Source organism: Hyla sarda, chromosome 4, assembly GCF_029499605.1.
Source record: "Hyla sarda isolate aHylSar1 chromosome 4, aHylSar1.hap1, whole genome shotgun sequence".
NCBI classification, from domain to species: domain Eukaryota; kingdom Metazoa; phylum Chordata; class Amphibia; order Anura; family Hylidae; genus Hyla; species Hyla sarda.
This window is the reverse complement of record NC_079192.1, coordinates 62,386,246-62,414,002: the sequence shown is the minus strand read 5'-3', so window position 1 is coordinate 62,414,002 and position 27,757 is coordinate 62,386,246. Positions and strand designations below refer to the sequence as shown.

The 27,757-nt window shown below is 39.6% G+C and overlaps 1 protein-coding gene across 1 annotated transcript; it reads right to left on the bottom strand.

Moving 5' to 3' along the window:
* Nucleotides 1-10,042: 10,042 nt before the first annotated feature.
* NKX2-6 (NK2 homeobox 6) lies at nucleotides 10,043-14,786 on the bottom strand. Its single transcript, XM_056569788.1, has 2 exons — nucleotides 14,576-14,786; nucleotides 10,043-10,685 (listed from the first exon to the last, which is right to left on the bottom strand). The coding sequence occupies exons 1-2, from the start codon at nucleotides 14,784-14,786 to the stop codon at nucleotides 10,147-10,149; spliced, it is 750 nt and encodes a 249-aa protein (XP_056425763.1). The 3' UTR covers nucleotides 10,043-10,146.
* Between the last annotated feature and the right edge of the window lie 12,971 nt (nucleotides 14,787-27,757).

The window sequence follows — 27,757 nt, the reverse complement described above, 5'->3', positions numbered from 1 at the left end:
TTTTGGAGGGTTTCGTTTTCACACTGTACAATTTATGGTAAAAATGAGATGTGTTCTTTATTCTGTGGGTCAATATGAATAAAATGATAGCCATGACTAGATACTTTTATATTTCTGTACCGCTTTAAAAAAATCTAAAACTTTTTGTACAAAATCAGTAATCTAAAATCGCCCTATTTTGACCACCTATAACTTTTTCATTTTTCCTTATATAGGGCGGTATGAGGGCTCATTTTTTGTGCCGTCATCTGTACTTTTTATTGATACCACGTTTGCATATATAAAACTTTTATATCATTTTTCATAAAAAATTTTGGGAATAAAATGTGACAAAAAAGCAGCATTTTTGGAAATGATTTTATTTTTTACGTTTACTCCGTTCAATCCTACAGGATTATTAACATTATATTTTGATAGATCGGACATTTATGCACGCGGCAATACCAAATATGTTTATTTTAAAAATTACGCGTTTTGGGGGTAAAATGGGAAAAACTGAAAATTTTCATTTTTATTGGGGAAGGGGATTTTTCACTTTTTTTACTTTTAATTTTTACATTTTCCAACTTTTTTTTTTTTACACTTTTTATGTCCCCATAGGGGACTATCTATAGCAATCATTTGATTGCTAATACTGTTCAGTGCTATGCATAGGACATAGCACTGATCAGTATTATCGGCTATCTCCTGCTCTGGTCTGCTCGATCTCAGACCAGTGCAGGAGATGCTGGGAAATGCACAGAGGCAGGTGAGGGGACCTCCCTCCGCCATTACAGATGATTGGATCGCCGCGGCAGCGATGCGGTCGATCTGATCATCTATTTTAACATGCGCAATTCCGCAGATGCCGTGATCTGTACTGATCTCGGCATCTGAGGGGTTAATGGCGGACATCCGCACGATCTCTGATGTCGGCCATTACCGGCGGGTCCCCAGCTGCTGATAGCAGCTGGAACCTGCCGTGTATGACGTGAGCATCGCTCCAATGCTCGTGGTCATACACAGGACGTAAATGTACATCCTGGTGCGCAAAGTACCGCCAAACCAGGACGTACATTTACGTCCGTGGTCGTTAAGGGGTTAAAGGTGGACATGAAAATGAAAAATTAATTTTTTTTCACAAAAATGCTGGTTATACCCCAAATTTTTCTTTTTCACAAGGGCTAATGGGAAAAAATCCCCCAAAATGGGTATCTCCATTTATCACTATACCCCTTGTTATGTTCCTTGAGGGGTGCAGTTTCCCAAATAGTATGCCATGTTTTTTTTTTTTTTTTTTTTTTTTTTGCTGTTCTGGCACCATAGGGACTTCCTAAATGTGACATGCCCCCCTCCCCTCCCCCCCAAAAAAAAAAAAAACATTTCAGCAAAATGTACTCTCTAAAACCCCAATGTCGCTCCTTCCCTTCTGAGCCCTCTAGTGCACCCACAGAGCACTTTACATCCACATATGAGGTATTTCCTTACTCGAGAGAAATTAGGCTACACATTTTGGTTGCTTTTTCTCCTTTTACCCCTTGTAAAAATGAAAAAAAAAATGGGTCTACAAGAACATGTTAGTGTAAAAAATTAAGATCTTACATTTTCTCCTCCACCTTGCTGCTATTCCTGTGAAACACCTAAAGGGTTAATACACTTACTGAATGTCATTTTGAATACTTTGAGGGGTGCAGTTTTCATAATGGGGTCAATTATGGGGTATTTCGAACATAAAGACCCTCAAATTCACTTCAAAACTGGACCGGTCCTTAAAAAAATGAAATTGCTGCTAAACTTTGAAGCCCTCTGATGTCTTCCAAAAGAAAAAACATGTCAACTTTATGATGGAAACATAAAGTAGACATATTAGGGGAGATTTATCAAAGGATTTAGACAGTTTTTTCCTGTCTAAATTTGTCGCACACAAAGTCTAAATATGTCTAAATAAGTCTAAATATGTGCGACTTTTTCGCGACTTTTGCTTTAGAGGATTTTTAGAACATGATCCATTCTAGTCTATTTTAGACGGAAAAATGCATAGGTGCTGAATTTATCAATAGCGACTTTTCAGCGACAAGTCGCATAGGCTGAAAGTACTCCGAAATGTCAGACCCTGCTGGAGCAGGTATAAATACAGTCTAAAGCATAGATCATGCAGTCTGTGCGCAGAATTTATCAAGAGCCGTGCGCCATTTGATAAATTAGGAGCACAATAGACCGGACTAACCCTCTGTAGTTTGGTCTATATTGATGCGGGACATAGGCAGCTTTGATAAATATCCCCCAGTGTGTTTGGGAATTAATATATAATTTATTTGGAATGTTCATTTTCCTTACAAGCAGAGAGCTTCAAAGTAAGAAAAATGCTAAATTTTCACATTTTTCATGACATTTTTGAATTTTTCACCAAGAAATGATGCGAGTATCAACGAAAATTTACCACTAACATAACGTAGAATATGTCACGAAAAAACAATCTCAGAATCAAATTCATAAGTTAAAGCATTCCAGAGTTATTAATGCTTAAAGTGACTGTGGTCAGATGTGCAAAAAATGCTCTGGTCCTTAAGGTTAAAATGGGCTTTGTCCCAAGGGGTTAATAAGTGCCATTCACTCACAGTGTGAAAAAAATTATGTAGACAAATCTGCAACAATATAGAAGAAAATCTGCCTGTGAAACACCTGGTGTGGATTTTTAGGCTAACTCAACATCTATCTATCTAATATCTATCTATCTATCTCATATCTATCTATCTCATATCTATCTATCTCATATCTATCTATCTCATATCTATCTATCTATCTCATATCTATCTATCTCATATCTATCTATCTCATATCTATCTATCTATCCATCTATCTCATATCTATCTATCTCATATCTATCTCATATCTATCTATCTATCTCATATCTATCTATCTCATATCTATCTCATATCTATCTATCTATCTATCTCATATCTATCTATCTCATATCTATCTATCTCATATCTATCTATCTCATATCTATCTATCTATCTATCTATCTCATATCTATCTATCTCATATCTATCTCATATCTATCTATCTCATATCTATCTATCTCATATCTATCTATCTCATATCTATCTCATATCTATCTATCTCATATCTATCTATCTCATATCTATCTATCTCATATCTATCTCATATCTATCTCTCTCTCTCATATCTATCTATCTCATATCTCTCTCTCTCATATCTATCTATCTAATATCTATCTATCTATCTCATATCTATCTATCTCATATCTATCTATCTCATATCTATCTATCTCATATCTATCTATCTATCTCATATCTATCTATCTCATATCTATCTATCTCATATCTATCTATCTATCCATCTATCTCATATCTATCTATCTCATATCTATCTCATATCTATCTATCTATCTCATATCTATCTATCTATCTATCTCATATCTATCTCATATCTATCTATCTATCTATCTATCTATCTCATATCTATCTATCTGATATCTATCTATCTCATATCTATCTATCTCATATCTATCTATCTATCTATCTCATATCTATCTATCTCATATCTATCTCATATCTATCTATCTCATATCTATCTATCTCATATCTATCTATCTCATATCTATCTCGTATCTATCTATCTCATCTCTATTTATCTATCTCATATCTCATATCTATCTAATTTTGACTGGAAAGCGAGAAAAGCAAGTTTTCCAAAAATTAACTACGTAGTAATAATTTTAAAATGGACTACGGGTAGTCAGGTATTTATTAACTGCGACAGTCGCAACTGCACAAAAAAAAGTTGCAACAGGATTAAAAATTGACTAAATTTACTCCAGCTCAAACATGGAGCAGAAAAAGCTACTACCAAAGTAAAAAAAGGGAAAAGTGTTTACGTGAAAGAAAATTATCAACAGACTGAAACCAGATGATAAATACGTCGCAGTAAGGAAAAAATTACTAAAAAAAAAGAATACATAAGCGAAGATTGATAAATGTCCCTCATAATGTGTATAAAAAATACTATTTATCTGTATGATGACATTAGTTATACATACATTTTATGGATATACTAGGTATCTGTATAATGATTCTTTATACACATATTATAGATATACTATTTATTTGTATGATGATACTTTATACATATAATATGTGTGTATAAATAATGTTTAGTATATCTACAATATGTATGTATAAATAATGTCATCATACAGATAAATAGTATCATATATATATTTAGCTCACAACGATTCTATATAAAGAGATGTATATAGTATTATATATAACATTGTAATGTTGGTAAAAGTAATTTAACAGCTCATCCATGAAAATCCATTAGGAAATGTAGCTTTCATTTAATAACCAATGTTAAATTATTGTTCCAGTAATATTTCATTTTTCAAAAAAAAATTATATATATATTTTTTATTATTACATATCACTCATACAGATAATAGACAGACAGCAAAGAACACCGGATATAGATAAATGTAAGATAAATAATAGGTGATGTGACAGATATAGATAAACAGCTACTTAGATAGATAAATAAGAGATAGATAGATAGATATGAGATAGATAGATATGAGATAGATAGATATGAGATAGATGGATAGATATGAGATAGACAGATAAATAAATAGAAGATAGATAAATAATAGATAGATAGATATGAGATAGATAGATATGAGATAGATAGATATGAGATAGATATGAGATAGATATGAGATAGATATGAGATAGATAGATAGATAGATATGAGTTAGACAGATATGAGATAGATATGAGATAGATATGAGATAGATAGATAGATATGAGAGAGAAATGAGATAGATAGATATGAGAGAGATAGATAGATAAATAGATATGAGATATATATATAGATAGATAGATAGATAGATAGATAGATAGGACATAGATGCGATAAAGAAAGAAGAAAATGCTTTTTTTATAGATTTTTTCCCCGGTTAGTTTCCTTAATATTTTGGCTTTTCTGTTTCTTACATCAGGCCTTTCTCTATGACATCATATACATCAGGCCTTTCTCTATGACATCATACACATCAGGCCTTTCTCTATGACATCATATACATCAGGCCTTTCTCTATGACATCATATACATCAGTTCTTTCTCTATGACGTCATATACATCAGGCCTTTCTCTATGACATCATATACATCAGGCCTTTCTCTATGACATCATATACATCAGGCCTTTCTCTATGACATCACATACATCAGGTCTTTCTCTATGACATCATATACATCAGGCCTTTCTCTATGACATCATATACATCAGGCCTTTCTCTATGACATCATATACATCAGGTCTTTCTCTATGACATCATATACATCAGGCCTTTCTCTATGACATCATATACATCAGGCCTTTCTCTATGACATCATACACATCAGGTCTTTCTCTATGACATCATATACATCAGGCCTTTCTCTATGACATCATATACATCAGGCCTTTCTCTATGACATCATATACATCAGTTCTTTCTCTATGACATCATATACATCAGGCCTTTCTCTATGACATCACATACATCAGGTCTTTCTCTATGACATCACATACATCAGGTCTTTCTCTATATGACATCATATACATCAGGCCTTTCTCTATATGACATCATATACATCAGGCCTTTCTCTATGACATCATATACATCAGGCCTTTCTCTATATGACATCATATACATCAGGCCTTTCTCTATGACATCATATACATCAGGCCTTTCTCTATATGACATCATATACATCAGGCCTTTCTCTATATGACATCATACACATCAGGCCTTTCTCTATGACATCATACACATCAGGCCTTTCTCTATGACATCATATACATCAGGCCTTTCTCTATGACATCATATACATCAGGCCTTTCTCTATATGACATCATATACATCAGGCCTTTCTCTATGACATCATATACATCAGGTCTTTCTATATGACATCATACACATCAGGCCTTTCTCTATGACATCATATACATCAGGCCTTTCTCTATATGACATCATACACATCAGGCCTTTCTCTATGACATCATATACATCAGGTCTTTCTCTATGACATCATATACATCAGGCCTTTCTCTATATGACATCATACACATCAGGCCTTTCTCTATGACATCATATACATCAGGTCTTTCTCTATGACATCATATACATCAGGCCTTTCTCTATATGACATCATACACATCAGGCCTTTCTCTATGACATCATATACATCAGGCCTTTCTCTATATGACATCATACACATCAGGCCTTTCTCTATGACATCATATACATCAGACCTTTCTCTATGACATCATATACATCAGGTCTTTCTCTATGACATCATATACATCAGGTCTTTCTCTATATGACATCATATACATCAGGCCTTTCTCTATGACATCATATACATCAGGTCTTTCTCTATGACATCATACACATCAGGCCTTTCTCTATGACATCATATACATCAGGCCTTTCTCTATATGACATCATACACATCAGGCCTTTCTCTATGACATCATATACATCAGGCCTTTCTATATGACATCATATACATCAGGCCTTTCTCTATATGACATCATACACATCAGGCCTTTCTCTATGACATCATACACATAAGGCCTTTCTCTATGACATCATATACATCAGGTCTTTCTCTATGACATCATATACATCAGGTCTTTCTCTATATGACATCATATACATCAGGCCTTTCTCTATGACATCATATACATCAGGTCTTTCTCTATGACATCATACACATCAGGCCTTTCTCTATGACGTCATATACATCAGGCCTTTCTCTATATGACATCATACACATCAGGCCTTTCTCTATGACATCACATACATCAGGTCTTTCTCTATATGACATCATATACATCAGGCCTTTCTCTATGACATCATATACATCAGGCCTTTCTCTATATGACATCATATACATCAGGCCTTTCTCTAAGACATCATACACATCAGGCCTTTCTCTATGACATCATATACATCAGGCCTTTCTCTAAGACATCATACACATCAGGCCTTTCTCTATGACGTCATATACATCAGGCCTTTCTCTATGACATCATATACATCAGGCCTTTCTCTATGACATCATATACATCAGGCCTTTCTCTATGGCATCATACACATCAGGCCTTTCTCTATGACATCATATACATCAGGCCTTTCTCTATGACATCATACACATCAGGCCTTTCTCTATGACATCATACACATCAGGCCTTTCTCTATGACATCATACACATCAGGCCTTTCTCTATGACATCATATACATCAGGCCTTTCTCTATGACATCATACACATCAGGCCTTTCTCTATGACATCATACACATCAGGCCTTTCTCTATGACATCATAAACATCAGGCCTTTCTCTATGACATCATACACATCGGGCCTTTCTCTATGACATCATATACATCGGGCCTTTCTCTATGACATCATATACATCGGGCCTTTCTCTATGACATCATATACATCAGGCCTTTCTCTATGACATCATACACATCAGGCCTTTATCTATGACATCATACACATCAGGCCTTTCTCTATGACATCATATACATCAGGCCTTTCTCTATGACATCATACACATCGGGCCTTTCTCTATGACATCATATACATCGGGCCTTTCTCTATGACATCATATACATCGGGCCTTTCTCTATGACATCATATACATCGGGCCTTTCTCTATGACATCATACACATCGGGCCTTTCTCTATGACATCATACACATCGGGCCTTTCTCTATGACATCATATACATCGGGCCTTTCTCTATGACATCATATACATCGGGTCTTTCTCTATGACATCATATACATCGGGCCTTTCTCTATGACATCATATACATCAGCCCTTTATCTATGACATCATATACATCAGGCCTTTCTCTATGACATCATACACATCAGGCCTTTCTCTATGACATCATACACATCAGGCCTTTATCTATGACATCATACACATCAGGCCTTTCTCTATGACATCATATACATCGGGCCTTTCTCTATGACATCATATACATCGGGCCTTTCTCTATGACATCATACACATCAGGCCTTTCTCTATGACATCATACACATCGGGCCTTTCTCTATGACATCATACACATCGGGCCTTTCTCTATGACATCATATACATCAGGCCTTTCTCTATGACATCATATACATCAGGCCTTTCTCTATGACATCATATACATCAGGCCTTTCTCTATGACATCATATACATCGGGCCTTTCTCTATGACATCATATACATCAGGTCTTTCTCTATGACATCATATACATCAGGACTTTCTCTATGACATCATACACATCAGGCCTTTCTCTATGACATCATATACATCAGGTCTTTCTCTATGACATCATACACATCAGGCCTTTCTCTATGACATCATATACATCAGGCCTTTCTCTATGACATCATATACATCGGGCCTTTCTCTATGACATCATATACATCAGGTCTTTCTCTATGACATCATATACATCAGGACTTTCTCTATGACATCATACACATCAGGCCTTTCTCTATGACATCATATATATCAGGTCTTTCTCTATGACATCATACACATCAGGCCTTTCTCTATGACATCATACACATCAGGCCTTTCTCTATGACATCATATACATCAGGCCTTTCTCTATGACATCATATACATCAGGCCTTTCTCTATGATATCATATACATCAGGCCTTTCTCTATGACATCATATACATCAGGCCTTTCTCTATGACATCATACACATCAGGCCTTTCTCTGTGACATCATATACATCAGGTCTTTCTCTATGACATCATACACATCAGGCCTTTCTCTATGACATCATATACATCAGGTCTTTCTCTATGACATCATACACATCAGGCCTTTCTCTATGACATCATATACATCAGGTCTTTCTCTATGACATCATACACATCAGGCCTTTCTCTATGACATCATATACATCAGGCCTTTCTCTATGACATCATACACATCGGGCCTTTCTCTATGACATCATATACATCAGGCTTTCTCTATGACATCATATACATCAAGCCTTTCTCTATGACATCATACACATCAGGCCTTTCTCTATGACATCATACACATCAGGCCTTTCTCTATGACATCATATACATCAGGCCTTTCTCTATGACATCATATACATCAGTTCTTTCTCTATGACATCATATACATCAGTTCTTTCTCTATGACATCATACACATCAGGCCTTTCTCTATGACATCATACACATCAGGCCTTTCTCTATGACATCATATACATCAGTTCTTTCTCTATGACATCATATACATCAGTTCTTTCTCTATGACATCATATACATCAGTTCTTCCTCTATGACATCATACACATCAGGCCTTTCTCTATGACATCATATACATCAGTTCTTTCTCTATGACATCATATACATCAGGCCTTTCTCTATGACATCATACACATCGGGCCTTTCTCTATGACATCATATACATCAGGCTTTCTCTATGACATCATATACATCAAGCCTTTCTCTATGACATCATACACATCAGGCCTTTCTCTATGACATCATACACATCAGGCCTTTCTCTATGACATCATATACATCAGGCCTTTCTCTATGACATCATATACATCAGTTCTTTCTCTATGACATCATATACATCAGTTCTTTCTCTATGACATCATACACATCAGGCCTTTCTCTATGACATCATACACATCAGGCCTTTCTCTATGACATCATATACATCAGTTCTTTCTCTATGACATCATATACATCAGTTCTTTCTCTATGACATCATATACATCAGTTCTTCCTCTATGACATCATACACATCAGGCCTTTCTCTATGACATCATATACATCAGTTCTTTCTCTATGACATCATATACATCAGGTCTGGTGTCATTTAAATCTCGTTTATTAATATAAACCTTCTTCTATAAAATGTATAATATACAATGCTGGCACACAATGATATTTTCCAGTCCCCCCCCCCCTTGCTGCCCCCTCCACCCACATGGTGCCAGCCCTTTTTCTCATTGGCATTGGCGGTTTCCAGTGAATGTATCCTGGTGTCCTGAGGTTAGTATGGGTGGGCACAGCTCCATTGCCCTTCCTGAGAGATATCACGTATGGGCAGTCACCATGCCCTGATGCCAGGCAGTGTGGGCTGTAGATGTCCCTGCTCAGCAGGGGCTCCTGACAAGTTCATGTTAACCATCTGCACTGATGGACTGCCCCTGGCTGCCACTGATCCTGAGTAGTAGGGATTCCCAGTGTAGCCACTAAAGCAGACTGGGTAAGGATAGGAGCTGGCATTGTAACTGGAATGGAAAGTCTGGACTCCTCCCAGACAGGGTTTACCATCCCTGACCAGAACTGGCACTGCCACCCTGCGTGGAGGAAGAGGGTGTCCTGCCATCTCCAGGGACTGGTCCTGTTTCTGCCTCTTACACTTATATCTCCTGTTCTGGAACCAGATCTTCACCTGGGTAGAGGTAAGTTTCAGCACTGATGCCAGCTGCTCCCTCTCTGGGGCAGACAGATACTTCTGCTGCTTGAACCTCCTCTCCAGCTCATACACCTGAACCTGGGAGAACAGGACACGGGGTTTCCTCCTCTGAATCTGCAGGGGCCGCTCTGGGTGCTCTCCTCTCCTGGACACCAACCTCCTGGGACCTGCAGGAAAATGGGAAAACTTATTGTATCATTTCCCTATCACAATATCCCCCTGTGGAACTACAAGTACCATCATGTGCTGCTAGTCTTATCTTCAGTGGAACTACAAGTCACAGCATACCATGTGAGCCTAAGACCAGAGCCATCTCCTCAGCTATAGAGAATCCCAAAGATTTAAAACAGTGTTTCCCAACCAGGGTGCCTCTAGCTGTTGCAAAACTACAACTCCCAGCATGCCCAGACAGCCGAAGGCTGTCTGGGCATGCTAAGAGTTGTAGTTTTGCAACAGCTGGAGGCACCCTGGTTGGGAAACACTGATTTACAATGAATAAGGAGGTGATAACAATAGATCAGACTATAATAAAATATGTGGATATATAAAATACAAAAAAATCAAAATCAGCTAAAATGAACAAACAAATCAAAATCAGCTAAAATGAATCTAAAAAAAACCATAAAAATAAATAAAAGATTTGTATTAAAATACAAATAAATGAAAATCAGCTAAAATGAACAAACAAATCAAAATCAGCTAAAATGAATCTAAAAAAACATAAAAATAAATAAAAGATTTGTATTAAAATACAAATAAATGAAAATCAGCTAAAATGAACAAACAAATCAAAATCAACTAAAATGAATCTAAAAAAACATAAAAATAAATAAAAGATTTGTATTAAAATACAAATAAATCAAAATCAGCTAAAATGAACAAACAAATCAAAATCAACTAAAATGAATCTAAAAAATAAAAACAAATAAAAGATTTGTTTTAAAATACAAATTAATCAAAATCAGCTAAAATGAAGAAACAAATCAAAATCAACTAAAATGAATCTAAAAAAATAAAAGATTTGTATTAAAATACAAATTAATCAAAATCACCCAAAATGAACAAACAAATCAAAATCAACTAAAATGAATCTATAAAAATAAATAAAAGATTTGTATTAAAATACAAATAAATCAAAATCAACTAAAATGAATCTAAAATATATATATATATATATATATATATATATATATATATATAAAAGATTTGTATTAAGTGTATCAGTTTTTATTTGTTATGTGTTCTGTGATATATTACACTTATTGTTTATGTTATTGCATTACATTCAATTATTTCTCGCTGAATTGTTACATAACCTTATACTGGAGATGTTACAGTCACAATAAATACTGAATTGCCTTGTATTTTATTTACTTGTCTTTTATATATTGTTCTTATGCCTTTTAAAAAAAATAATATTTGACCTAAAAAATAAGTGTTACATCGTCCTGTTTAGCATTGTATGGCATTGGTGTTCATCTAAAATAGGTTATATACATGTTACATAATATTTAGGTTGTAGTATGCATTATATTATCTCACATTTTGTTGTATGCATTAGATTTTACTTACAAACGATTAAATATTATAATACAAATACAATCAAATGGATTATATCGTATTAAATTACTGTATATTTTGCTCTTATATATTTATAATATTTTATCATTTTCTAATATTTATTTTCTAATATTTATATTATTAATATTTATATATACATTTATAATATACACACACATATATTATGCTTTATTTTTATTATTTTAATATATATTATACTATATTTTACAATGCATAACATTATATGTTATATTTAATATATTATTTAATATATTTCATAAATATATTAGGGGATATTACATTTTATTACCATATATATATATATATATATATATATATATATATATATATATGTGTGTATATATATATATATATATATATATATATATATGTATATATATATATATATATATATTTATTATATCTTCTATATTTTACATTATATTACATTATACTTTATTTTAATATACATCGTATTACCTTGTATTGTATGTATATATATATATATATATATATATATATATATATTATGCTATTATATCTTCTATATTTTACATTATATTACATTATACTTTATTTTAATATACATCGTATTACCTTGTATTGTATGTATATATATATATATATATATATTGTGCTATTATATGCTCTATATTTTACATTATATTACATTATATTTTATTTGAATATTCATTGTACGATATGTATCTTACATTGGAGAACATTATATTTTACATGATAAAAATTATTATATTAAGTGATATTACATTTTATTACATTATAAATAAATAAATACATTTAGTATTATAATATTCATCATGTTATTGTACCCCGTATAATATAACATTTTACTTTACTCATTTACACTATTCATATATATTACATTGTATCGTAATAAATTAATTTTGTTACATTAGCATTGTTTTCTATTATTTTTGTCACGTTGTTTAACACTATGCTTTACATGAAAAAAATCTTTCATGTATGTTTTATAAATGTAACATAATATTCAATATGTTACAATATATATTCTGATGTATCATAATAAATTACATTTTGTTACATTGTTTTTATATGGATTTGGTCACATTGTATAACATTATTTTACATGATAAAATGTATTATATTAAGTGATATTATATTTTATTATATTGTAAATAAAATAAATAAATAAAATTAAGGTGGCACTATAATATTTATCTTATCACAATATATTTCCAATTGCATCATTATAAATTACATTTTGTTACATTGTTTTATATGGCTTTTGTCACATTGTATAACATTATATTTTACATAATAAAATGTATTATTTTAAGTGATATTATATTTTATTATATTGTAAATAAAAATAAAATTAAGGTAGCACTATAATATTTATCTGGTTACAATATATATTCTATTGCATTCTATTGCATATAAATTACACTTTGTGACATTGTACTATGTTACTTTTGTTACATTGTATCACATTAATGCTATAGTAAATATTACATTTTGTTAAAACAAATGCATAATCTTTTTTTGTTACCTATTTTATACAGATACTTACACATTATTACGAGTATAGTACTGCAATGTAAAGTCGCTTATTTTCATGGATAAGTCGCTAGTTGTTGCATTCACTTTAATAATTGAGTTCTCTATACAAACATCATGTAGCAGAGCTGAGTATGTATTTGGTTTTGAATACAAACCACATAAAATTAAATGACTATATGTACAGTATACACACAGACAGACGTAGCAGAGCTGAGTTTGTATATAATTTTGTATAGAAATCACATATAATTACAAGACTATATGTACAGTATACACACAGACAGACGTAGCAGAGCTGAGTTTGTATATAATTTTGTATAGAAATCACATATAATTACATGACTATACATAGAGTATACACACAGACAGACATAGCAGAGCTGAGTTTGAATTTAATTTTGTATAGATATCACATATAATTACATGACTATACATAGAGTATACACACAGACAGACATAGCAGAGCTGAGTTTGTATATAATGTTGTATACAAATCACATATAAATACATGACTATACATAGAGTATACACACAGACAGACATAGCAGAGCTGAGTTTGAATTTAATTTTGTATAGAAATCACATAATTACATGACTATACATAGAGTACACACGCAGACAGACGTAGCAGAGCTGAGTTCGTATATCATTTTGTATAGATATCACATATAATTACATGACTATACATAGAGTATCCACAGACAGACGTAGCAGAGTTGAGTTTGTATATAATGTTGTATACAAATCACATATAATTACATGACTATACATAGAGTATACACACAGACAGACGTAGCAGAGCTGGATCTGTGTTTGGTTTTGTATACAAACCACATATTATTTCCATGACTATATGCAGTGCCATATGACAACCTCATCTCTACTACATCTGACATCCTCTATTTAGCTACAATTTCCCAACATGTATCCAACTTCTCTCAGTTCTCACACTCACTTTGCTCCTGGGTCTCATCCTCTCTCATTGGGGAGTCACAGGGGAGCCCCAGGTCCTCACTGTCCCCTCCTCTGTCATTAGTTGGTGGGACCTCTGGTGGTTCTGTCCTCAATGAAGGGGCCTCCACTTGGCCTCCAGGATGTTGTGAATGATCCAGCCTCAAGATGTCCTTGACTGAGAAGGGAGTGGAGGTTGCAGGGCAGGGGAGCATGGTTCAGGGGTGCAGAGCTGAGTGTGTGCCCTGGTCATAGAGATAGGACCATGGGTGACTGGTGAGTCCTTCCCCTGCACACCTGGGAGGCTGTGGACCCTTGTCCCCTCTGTACATTCAGCCTCCAGCTTAGATCTTCTCTATGCCCATTGGCTGCTCTCCAACCTCTAGACAAACCCCCCTCTACCATTGCACACACCTCAGCACTTCACACATCCACCACCTCTGTGGGCACCACATGAAGGGCCCCACACCTTTATCTACCCTGCTGGAAGAGAGGTGGCCATTGTCTGCAGCAACACAAAGAAGGTCTGAGCTGTGATGTGTGCAGTGTGCTCTCCCCAGCAGACCAGACATGGTGGAGATCTTCAGCTGAGATTATACACACACAGGAAACCTCACAAGAGAGAGGGATAATGGTAGACAAGTGCATGTATACCAGTGGTCTCCAAAGGGTGGACCTCCACAGGGGGGGAGTACTGGGAAAAAAGTATGGGAACTCACCCAAGATTACCACTCAAGGGCTGTTCCTGCAGGACTTCTGTAATGGGAACGGTGGTCCTGCTGTGAAAAAAGTGCAGGAACTCAGTTCCCACAAGTTCCATCAGGACTTCAGCCCTGGACCTCAAGATGTGCGAAACCACCATTCCCAGCATGCCCGGACAGCCAACGGCTGTCCGGGCATGCTGGGAGTGGTGGTTTCGCAACATCTGGAGGTCCACCATTCGGAGACCACTGATATATACCTTGTTCCTGCTGTGAAAAAAGTGCAGGAACTCAGTTCCCACAAGTTCCTGCAGGACTTCAGCCCTGGACCTCCAGATGTGCAAAACCACCATTGCCAGCATGCCTGGACAGCCAACGGCTGTCCGGGCATGCTGGGAGTGGTGGTTTCGCAACATCTGGAGGTCTACCGTTTGGAGACCACTGATATATACCTTGTTTCTGCTGTGAAAAAAAGTGCAGAAACTCAGTTCCCATAAGTTCCTGCAGGACTTCAGCCCTGGACCTTCAGATGTGCGAAACCACCATTCCCAGCATGCCCGGACAGCCAATGACTGTCCGGGGCATGCTGGGAGTGGTGGTTTCGCAACATCTGGAGGTCCACCGTTTGGAGACCACTGATATATACCTTATTCCTGCTGTGAAAAAAAGTGCAGGAACTCAGTTCCCACAAGTTCCTGCAGGACTTCAGCCCTGGACCTCCAGATGTGCAAAACCATCATTGCCAGCATGCCTGGACAGCGAACGGCTGTCCGGGCATGCTGGGAGTGGTGGTTTCGCAACATCTGGAGGTCTACCGTTTGGAGACCACTGATATATACCTTGTTTCTGCTGTGAAAAAAAGTGCAGGAACTCAGTTCCCATAAGTTCCTGCAGGACTTCAGCCCTGGACCTTCAGATGTGCGAAACCACCATTCCCAGCATGCCCGGACAGCCAATGACTGTCCGGGCATGCTGGGAGTGGTGGTTTCGCAACATCTGGAGGTCCACCGTTTGGAGACCACTGATATATACCTTATTCCTGCTGTGAAAAAAAGTGCAGGAACTCAGTTCCCACAAGTTCCTGCAGGACTTCAGCCCTGGACCTCCAGATGTGCGAAATCACCATTCCCAGCATGTCCGGACAGCCGTTGGCTGTCCGGGCATGCTGGGAGTGGTGGTTTCGCAACATCTGGAGGTCTACCGTTTGGAGACCACTGATATATACCTTGTTCCTGCTGTGAAAAAAAGTGCAGGAACTCAGTTCCCGCAAGTTCCTGCAGGACTTCAGCCCTGGACCTCCACATGTGCGAAATCACCATTCCCAGCATGTCCGGACAGCCGTTGGCTGTCCGGGCATGCTGGGAGTGGTGGTTTCGCAACATCTGGAGGTCTACCGTTTGGAGACCACTGATATATACCTTGTTCCTGCTGTGAAAAAAAGTGCAGGAACTCAGTTCCCGCAAGTTCCTGCAGGACTTCAGCCCTGGACCTCCACATGTGCGAAATCACCATTCCCAGCATGCCCGGCTGTCCGAGCATGCTGGGAGTGGTGGTTTCGCAACACTCAGAGGTCTACCTTGTGGAGACCACTGATATATACCTTAAAAAGAGGGGTCACATAACTATTTTTATTAGGTGGGACCCCATCCAGGATTCCTCTACCAAGAAGAAATGGATAAGATGTAGTGAGGGAAGCAAACCTTATGCCCATTTTCCTCTCTGCTAGGACACCGCCTCTTTATGTATACCAGGGCTCAATGTATAATATTGTCATTTTGAAGAGTTCCAGAATGGGGTTAAAGGGGTACTCTGAAGGAAAACAATTTTTTTTTTAAATTAACTGGTGCCAGAAAGTTAAACAGTTTTGTAAATTACTTATATTTAAAAATCTTAATCCTTCCAGTACTTATCAGCTGCTGTATGCTCCACAGGAAGTTGTGTAGTTCTTTTCTGTCTGACCACTTTGTTCTCTGCTGACACCTGTGTCCATATCAGGAACTGTCCAGAGCAGGAGCAAATCCCCATAGCAAACCTATCCTGCTCTGGACAGTTCCTTACATGGACAGAGGTGTCAGCAGAGAGCAGTGTGGTCAGACAGAAAAGAACTACACAACTTCCTGTGGAGCATACAGCAGCCGATAAGTACTGGAAGGATTAAGATGTTTAAATAGATTTAATTTAAAAATCTGTTTAACTTTCTGACACCAGTTGATTTTTTTATTTTTTTTTCCATTGGAGTACCCCTTTAACCCCATTCTGGAACTCTTCAAAATGACAATATTATACATTGAGCCCTGGTATACATAAAGAGGCGGTGTCCTAGCAGAGAGGAAAATGGGCATAAGGTTTGCTTCCCTCATTACACCTTATCCATTTCTTCTTGGGAGAGGAATACTGGATGGGGTCCCACCTAATAAAAATAGTTATAGGACCCCTCTTTTTAAGGTATATATCAGTGGTCTCCAAACGGTGGACCTCCAGATGTTGCGAAACCACCACTCCCAGCATGCTCTCTGCTGACACCTCTGTCCATGTCAGGAACTGTCCAGAGCAGGATCAAATCCCCATAGCAAACCTATCCTGCTCTGGACAGTTCCTTACATGGACAGAGGTGTCAGCAGAGAGCAGTGTGGTCAGACAGAAAAGAACTACACAACTTCCTGTGGAGCATACAGCAGCCGATAAGTACTGGAAGGGTTAAGATTTTTAAATAGAAGTAATTTACAAAACTGTTTAACTTTCTGGCACCAGTTGATTTAAAAAAATAAAAAATAAAATGTTTTCCAGTGGAGTACCCCTTTAAAAAGAGGGGTCCTATAACTATTTTTATTAGGTGGGACCCCATTCAGGGTTCCTCTCCCAAGAAAAAATGGATAAGGTTTAACTTTAGGGAAACAAACCTTATGCCCATTTTTCTTTCTGTTAGGACACCTCCTTTTTATGTATACCAGGGCTCAATGTATTATAGTGTCATTTTGAAGAGATCCAGAATTGGGTTAAAGGGTTAGAATTTTTTTAAATTCAACTGGTGTCAGAAAGTTAAACAGATTTGTAAATGACTTCTATTTAAAAATCTTAATCCTTCCAGTACTTATCAGCTGCTGTATGCTCCACAAGAAGTTCTTTTCTTTTTGAATTTCTTTTCTGTCTGACCACAGTGCTCTCTGCTGACACCCCTGTTCATGTCAGGAACTGTCCAGAGCAGGAGCAAATCCCCGTAATAAACCTCTCCTGCTGTGGACAGTTCCTGACATGTCAGCAGAGAGCACTGTGGTCAGACAGAAAAGAAATTCAAAAAGAAAAGAACTTCCTCTGGAGCATACAGCAGCTGATAAGTACTGGAAGGATTAAGATTTTTTAAATAGAAGTAATTTACAAATCTGTTTAACTTTCTGGCATCAGTTAATAAAAATAATAATAATAATAATGTTTTCCACTGGAGTACCCCTTTAATGAATGAAGAACATACACCACGGACCTACATGGGCCACCTATGGTGGATTCATAGTCACACGCAGGAATTGGGATTTCCACAGCAGAAACATCCAACATTCCACCGTGTGCACAGTGCGGCAGAATCCTATTGAAATCAATGGGACTCTGCTGCAGTGGAATGTCCATGCGGAATTCTTCTGCGGAATTCCGCACAGAGATTCCATTGTGTGAACATACCCTGATACTGCAAAGAAGTCAATGGCCAAAGCCCCGGCTGTCCACAGATTCCCATTAAGGGTGCGTCCACACCCTATTACTAGCAGCGAGTTTCATGCTGCGGTAAACCCGCTGCGAGTTACTCTACCATTGATTTAAATGGTTCCGCGGACAGTCCACAAATCTGACACTATTGCGGACTGTCTGTGGACCCATTCAAATCAATGGTAGCGTAACTCGCAGCAGGTTTCCCGCAGCATGAAACCCGCCGCTAGTAATAGCGTGTGAACGCACCCTCAAACAAGGTGGTCCCTTTGTATGTCAGGGTTTTGGACATGACAGTGTAGGAGGTGCACGGATCAAAAATCCTCATAGATGGACTAATACTGTCAGTGCCGTCACATCCCACACAGCATATAGGGTGGCCACAGAAATGTTTCCAGGGAGGGGCATCATTTTAACATCATCTATGCACTATGACTATGTCCCTCCCCTATAAATAACATGGTGCAGTCCTTAGTATTAACATTAAAACATACAGTGGTCCCTCAACATACGATGGTAATCCGTTCCAAATGGACCATCGTTTGTTGAAACCATCGTATGTTGAGGGATCCGTGCAATGTAAAGTATAGGACAGTGGTCTACAACCTGCGGACCTTCAGATGTTGCAAAACTACAACACCCAGCATGCCCGGACAGCCATTGGCTGTCCGGGCATGCTGGGAGTTGTAGTTTTACAACATCTGGAGGTCCGCAGGTTGAAGACCACTGGTATTGGAGGTTATACTCATGTGTCCCCGCCGCTCCGGGCCATCACCGCTCGTCACCGCTGCCCGGGATGTCGCCTTCCATCGCTGTCGCCGCGTCCCCATGGTGTCCCCGACGCTCCGGCAAGGCCTCTGCTTCCCCAGCATCCTCGCTCTCCGTCGCCGCCATCACGTCTCTACGCGCGCCGCTCCTATTGGATGACGGGACGGCGTGCGCAGCGACATGTTGACGACGATGGAGAGCGCCGACGATGCAAGGGATCTGTGCTGCCGGATAGCCGTTTATGCGATGGCCCCGACATACAAAAGCATCGTATGTTGATGCTGCCTTCAACATGCGATGGCCTCTGAGAGGCCATCGTATGTTGAAACGATCGTATGTTGCGGCCATCGTAGGTCGGGGGGTCACTGTATTAGAAATTGCAACACTAAAATCCGAAAATGGCATCTAATAGGCTGGGTTCACAAACAGTAAGTCTGGCATCCGGCATTGGTGAACTCAGCCTAAATCTCGACGCAACTGATGCCACAACTGATGACAACTTGTCATCAGTTGTATGGCATGCGGCGTCCATTGTTTCTGGGCAACGGACAGGGGAACGCAGCACGCAGCAAGCATGTCCAACCATCCGGCGTCAAAATTGAGACGCTGGATGATTGTGAACTGTCCCATTCAAATGAATGGGATCAGTTCTAGCATCAGTTTCCCTCCGATGCACGCCGGAGGGAAACTGTGCCGGACGACTGCTATATGTGAACCCAGCCTTACTGGGTAACAGAGAAGGGAACGCAGCAAGCTGTGTTCCCCTGTCCGGTGCCCTCCAGTGTGTCCAACCATCCGGTGTCAAAATTGAGTGAGACACTGGATGATTGTGAACTGTCCCATTCAAATGAATGGGATCAGTTCTATCATCAGTTTCCCTCCAGTGCGCGTCAGAGGGAAGCTATACTGAACTCCGCACATATGTGAACCCATCATCATTTGCTTCAGGTTTCTCAATGCCTGCACTTCTTGTAGAATGAATAGAGTAGAATGAGTTCTTAGAGCTCATTCACACTACGGATTATCAACCCTGAGATATTCAGAGCGGCGCTGGGACCGATCGGAAATGCGCAGTCTACATAGAAGGCAATGCATTTCCAAGCACATTCCGCCTAAAGAATGAACATATTCATTCTTTTGGCGGAGTCTGCGGTCCGGATTGTCCACCGTGGCAATTCTGTAGTGTGAATGGTGCAGCGGAATCCCATGAAATGGGGGGCTGCTGCACCATTTTTAATGCAGCGGAGTTCCACTCAGAAAATATGTTGCATGAATGGGCCCTTAAAGTGGTTTAAAATGTATCCCCTATCAGGGCATGCTGGGAGTTGTAGTTTTGCAACATCTGGAGGTCCGCAGCTTGGGGTCCACTATTATAAAGCCCACTCTGCCATCCTGGTAGATTCCTCTCACCTCTATGGCCTCAGTGGGTTACCACCGCAGCCACACAATGAGCCCTTTATTACCGCCACCCCCCTCTCTGGTGTTTGTTTTGTCTCTGCCGCTGTTTGTTTGCCTTATCAAATAGCCCCTTGTAATGTGACAGATCAGTGAAGAGATGGGCTCAGTGCCTGGTTGATGGGTAATCCAAAGCTCTGCGTCCATTACAAACACATTAGAGGGGAGATAAGCGCAGAGTGTCTATTAAAGTCATCCCCGGACCACCCCACACATTACACTTGCCACACACAAGTCCTTTATTACCACTGGTGAAGTAAAAAAGAAATATTGTAACAGAAAAAGGATTAAAGAAAAAGAACAGCGCCACCTTTGTGCATGGACTACATCTGGTATTGCAGCTCATCCTCTTTTAAGTGAATGTCAATATAACCTGCAATACTGCACACAACCCATATACTACAAACCCAAATAATCCATTTTAATTCTTTTCTTTGTATCCTGTGGAAAATATGGATATAGATATGAGATAACATTGGCTGCAAGTGTCCACCACCATCACCACCAGTCCCAGTAACATATAGTATTGTGGTGTCCCGGTACCGTATTACATACCGTACCTAGTAGACCTTCGGTCATGTGACCATGATAATCTCCTTGTTGAAGGACCTTAGGAGGTCCTTGGATCACGTGTTACCCATAAATCTTTGTAATGGTGATTGACATCAGTAATGGGCCAATTAGCACTAGTCCAGTCCCTGCCCATATAAGGGAGCTGAAGCCAATTATCGCTCTCTTGGGTTGCTGCTCTCGTGGATGCCGGACTAGCAGGACGGATCTACGCAACTTTCAAAGACACGCTAGGCCTCAAAAACCTACCGCCCTCGGCAGAACTAAAACCGTGAGTTCTAATCTACCCCCGCTAATGCTAGCATGACTACTGGACCGGAACTAATCCATTAAATCCAGTGGAACAACGCATAGTACTTAAAGACTCTAAATTGCTAAAGTCCCAACCTTTGTCAATCTCCAAAGAAAGCACTTGTATGCATAGAGACTGTTCTGTTATTGAAGCTTGCAGAAAACCTTCAGTAAAAGTTATACCTGTTTTCAGAAAACGTTCCGGTTATGGACAATCTATTATTATCTACCTCCCTATCGCTCTTGGGGAGGGTGGCGATAGGACAAGCATCACTGAGGAGCCCACGCCCTGGCATCACGAATAGCAAGGGTTAACAGCACAGCTATGCTCCCCATACCCTACATCCCCCAGGCTATCACAGTATAGTAACATCAGGCTCACTTCACCACATATTGTTATGGAAGCATAAGGGTTTATTCACACGGGCAGAATTTCTCCATCAATTCCGCTTCCGCTTCTTTGGGTGGTTTCTGGCTTGTGTGGATTTTGTGTGGAGTTGGTGCGGAATTCGTACGGAAATTCAGAAGCGTGGAATCCAATAGAAGTCTATTGGGCTTTCATTTGAGGTGGAATTTCGCAAGCGGTATAGCCCTAAGGGTCTATTCACACGGCAGAATTTCCACTTGCGAAATTCCGCTTAAAGGTGTACTCCACCCCTAGACATCTTATGCCTGATATTGGGGACCCCCGCAATATAGCATGCAGCACCCACCGTTTCTGCTTCCGGAAGCGCTGGAGGTTCTGGCTCCCGACCACGGGGACGGAAGATCGTGACATCACGACTCCGCCCCGTGTGACATCAGGCCCCGCCCCCTCAATGCAAGTCTATGGGAGGGGGCGTGACAGTCACAGGGGGGCGGAGTCGTGACGTCACGATCTTCCGTCCCCGTGGTCGGGAGCCAGAACCTCCAGCGCTTCCAATCAGACATCTTATCCCCTATCCTTTGGATAGGGGATAAGATGTCTAGGGGTGGAGTACCCCTTTAAGGAATTCAGACTAAAATGAAAGCCCAATAGACTTCTATGGGATGCCGCACTCTCATTCACACTTCTGAATTTCCACTTGGCTTGAGATATTTCGATAATGCTTGGTCACATGTTACTTATATGTCCACTTAAAATATAGGATAGTTAATTTAACCCTTTAGTACCCCCATTTGTGAGGGTCGGGGTTTTTGTTTAAAGTCCCATGCAAATCAATGGGAAATGTATGTTCTCACATAACTTCCGTACAGCTGGAGATATTTCAATAAGTGGTACACATATTACGGGATAGGAGGTCGGAATAGGAGGTCGGGATAGGAGGACGGGATATGAGGACGAAATTTGAGGATGGGATAGGAGGTCAGGATAGGAGGTTGGGATAGGAGGATGGGATAGGAAAATGGGATAGGAGGTCAGGATAGGAGGACGGCAAAGGAGGACCGGGATAGGAGGTTGGGATAGGAGGTCGGGATAGGAGGTCGAGATAAGAGGTCGGGATAGGAGGACGGGATAGGAGGACGGGATAGGAGGTCCGGGATAGGAGGTTGGGATAGGAGGTTGGGATAGGAGTTTGGGATAGAAGGACGGGATATGAGGATGGGATAGGAGGACAAGATAGTAGGACCGGGATAGGAGGACGGGACAGGAGGTCAGGAAAAGAGGTCGGGATAGGAGGTCGAGGTAGTAGTATGGGATAGGAGTTGGGATAGGAGGATGGGATAGGAGGTCAGGATAGGAGGACAGGATACGAGGTCGGGATAGGAGGTCAGGATAGGAGGACGGGATAGGAGGTCGGGATAGGAGGTCAGGATAGGAGGACGGGATAGGATGTCGGTATAGGAGGTCAGGATAGGAGGACGCGATAGGAGGACGGGATAGGAGGTCGAGATATGATGACGGTATAGGAGGTTGGGATAGGAGGTCGGGATTTGAGGACGGGATATGGGGTTGGGATATGACAACAATATATGAGGACGGGATATGAAGTTTAAAGCTTCCTCCTTTGTTTATTTTCATCCCCAACAAGGATTAGGAAGGAAAAACCGGGCAACGCCGGGTACTCAGCTAGTATTGAATAAAAAGCCAGAAGCAGACCATGAATGGAAGGATATGTATAAAGAGAAGACTGAGACTTCTCCTCTTTCCAACTCCATTCTGTTTGTTTTCATTAATTACAATTAATAACCTGAACGTGTGAGCAAAGGCTATTATTAGAGAATAATGTAGAGCTTTTTGTGTATGCCTTTTGCTTACCTGCTGCTGTGGCAGGCATGGGATAAGCTTTATTTAGGTGTTTCATGAATATTTTATCTATTTTAGCAGTTTTTGCAGTGATTTTCCAAAATCATGGTAAAAATTACATGTTTTTAACCATATTTTGCACAATTGAGGTAAAATCAACATTGCCATAATTTGGGGAGGATCACAGCAAAAACAGAAAAAAAAAAAGCATAAGAAACACAATGTGTGAACACAGCCTCAGGAAAAGAATGTACGTACTATATATTCAGATCCCACAGCAGCAGTATATAGATAGAGCTGGAGGTAAGATGTTTAACTACTTTACATGCTGATCCCATAGAGATAGCAGATGGAGCTGGGAGAGGAAAGATCTGGGAATAGTAGGAGGGGGTCCTGTAGGTGACAATGTCATCCTGTAGTTTGACAGGAAGTTAGAGTCTGACATCCTGTTGTAACCATTAGGCACTGGAAGATTTGGAGAGTCAGACTTGTGGTCACATGACTAAATTAGAGTAATAAAATAGATGGATGCATGACTAGTGATGGTGAGTGTGCATGATATAGCTTATGTATCAAACTTGGGTCATGTATTGTATGGGGAACTAAGAGCCACTAACACAAAGTATGAAATTCGAGTTTTCCGTATATCTACATGAAATTATTATTGTTACATTTGATTATATTTGAATTGTACTAATAATTTATACATACTTGCACCTTTAGGTTGTGTTCACATGTAGTATTTTGGTCACTTTTTACCAAAACCAGGAGTGGAACTGTAAGGCTATGTTTCCACCACCACGGCCAGATGTTAGGTGGGAGTCAATAATGAAACACTAAACCCACTTGGCATTTTTTTGGCTTTTTAAATTTATAATTATTTTTTTTTTTTACAAAACACTACATGTGAACTCAGACTTAAAGGGGTACTCCGGTGGAATTATTATTTGTTTTTAAATCAACTGGTGCTAGAAAGTTAAACAGATTTGTAAATTACTTCTATGAAAAAATCTTTACCCTTCCAGTACTTATTTAGAGTGTCAGGATCCGGATGGGTGTCAGTGGGGTGATGACGTGGGCCGTACCAGGGGAACGGAGTCTAAGGTTTTTAAAATGAGGACACAGGTGTGAGTACTGATTGGACCAGGCGCCAATCAATGGCGCACTGGCCCTTTAAATCTCAGAGAGTCGGCGCGCGCGCACCCTAGGGAGCGGGGCCGCGCGCGCCGGGACTGAGCCGACGGAGGACGGGACAGGTGAGGGGATTGGGATGCAAGCCGCGGGCGGGCGCGTCCCGCTACGCGGGTTGCATCCCCGCCGGTAACACTGATGCAGCGCTCCTGGTCAGCGGGTCTGACCGGGGTGCTGCATGGAGGTGAACGCCGCGAGTGCTCCGGGGAGGAGCAGGGAGCTGTATGCTACAGAGGAAATTATATTCTATTTTAATTTCTTTTTTGTCTTGTCCACAGTGCTCTCTGCTGACACCTTATGCCCGTATCAGGAACTGTCCAGAGCAGGAGAAAATCCCCATTGCAAACCTATGCTACTCTGGACAGTACCTGACAAGGACAGAGGTGTCAACAGAGAGCACTGTGGACAAGACAAAAAAGAAATTCTAAAGGAAAAGAATTTCCTCTCTAGCATACAGCTGCTAAAAAGTACTGGAAGGGTAAAGATTTTTTTAATAGAAGTCATTTACAAATCTGTTTAAGTTCCTGGCACCAGTTCATAAAAAAAAAAAAAAAAAGAGTTTTCCACCAGAGTACCCCTTTAATTCAGGACATTGATGGATCGGAAGATGTGTTCATACAGAGCTTGTAAGTACAAGTTCTAGTATTTGTAGATGATGGTTGGGAGGACAAGGATTGTGAAGTTGGCATTCAACATGCTCCATCCTTTTTAAGCCATTACCAGAAGAGTCTGGCAGCGTCTTACCTCTATCTCCCTATTGAAAGTGCATACCTGCTCATCCAAACTAAGTGTGCATGTGTTTGGGGAGGGGAGTAATGATAGCTGTTGACCAAACAAGCTATCTAATAGATTTTGGCCAGATTTAGTGTCCAGGTTGTCCATTGTACCTATCTAAACAGGCCACACATCATGCTTGGCTATTTGGCACTATGTGTGGTCATGTCTAGATTCTTTATGAGGAATGGATATAATATGGGAGATATATCTGAGGGTTGTGAATGGAAATAGTTGTAATATGTAGATATATGAATTGGAGGAGAGGATATAAGGGATTGCTGATTATAGAACATTATCCACTGGCCCGAGCCTTTTTGCTACGATAAAGATGAGTGTCAATGTGATATCTCCATCCCACCTCACATCTTACTGGACTTTCCTTAAGCTAAATCCATATGTCTCCAGTTCTCGCCCTGCTGTCCCGTGACGAACATGACAAGATGGAGCCATTCACAGATATGTATCCTGTGCCTCCACATGGGGCCCGTCTGTAAACAGAGACACGGCAAGAGAGGGGAAGGATTTGAACTTCATAATCAGGAAATAAAATAAACAGCGTGAGACCTGGAGTATCTCACTGATACGCGAGGAACCGCGAGCCCAGACATGGAGATGCAGGAGAGCTTCCAGACATTACTCTCAATGCCCGTCCTAAAGAACACTTAGGGTCTATTCACACTGCAGAATTTCCGCTTGCAGAATTACAGCTCGAATTAAAGCCCATAGGCTTCTATGGGATTCCACATTCCCATTCACACTTCTGAAATTCCGCTGTGTAAATAGACCCTTAGATTTGTCGTACACATTAGATGTGTGCTGACCAAACCTTGTAATTTCTGCAAGCAGATTGGCCTTTACACGTCTCATCCTTGTCTTCTTGTTCCTCGGTAGATCACTGGCCCTACGAACGCTCAATCGGCCAATAATCAACCCATGTAAAGGGGCTTTCAGTGTCTTACTGTATTATAGGTTCTCAGATATTAAGGGTGCATAACAAGTAGAACTGTAAATGTAGCTTTAATACATGTTGCAGTGTAAGATAAGTAATGTACAAAGTATCTCAATGTTTAATGTAGATGATAGCTAAATACTTAGTCTGCCCCTCAGCCATCACCAGCACAATGGGAGGCAATTGATAAGGCTATAATTTGTGTGATTTAATACATGTGGTGACACGGGGGTGCACGGAATACCTGATCACTTCGTGACGCCAGGGCAACATTAGCCTATACACGGTCCAAGGTTGGAGACAGCTTCTCCTGGGCCAGACTTGATATGAGACTGAAGATTCTCCACGCCGGCTAGGGTTCTGACAAGGTCCTATTACCTTCTCTGCCAGGGCTTGACTTTCCACTGTACGGGGGATCATTTGAAGAATGGCTGGATAGTATTGAGAGTGTGTGGCAGTGACATCACGGGCGTTCGGCGCTGCACCCAACGCTCTAACCGAACGCTGGGTGCAGCAGAGAGATCGCAGGGGTCCCCAGCCACCGGACCCCCGCGATCTAGG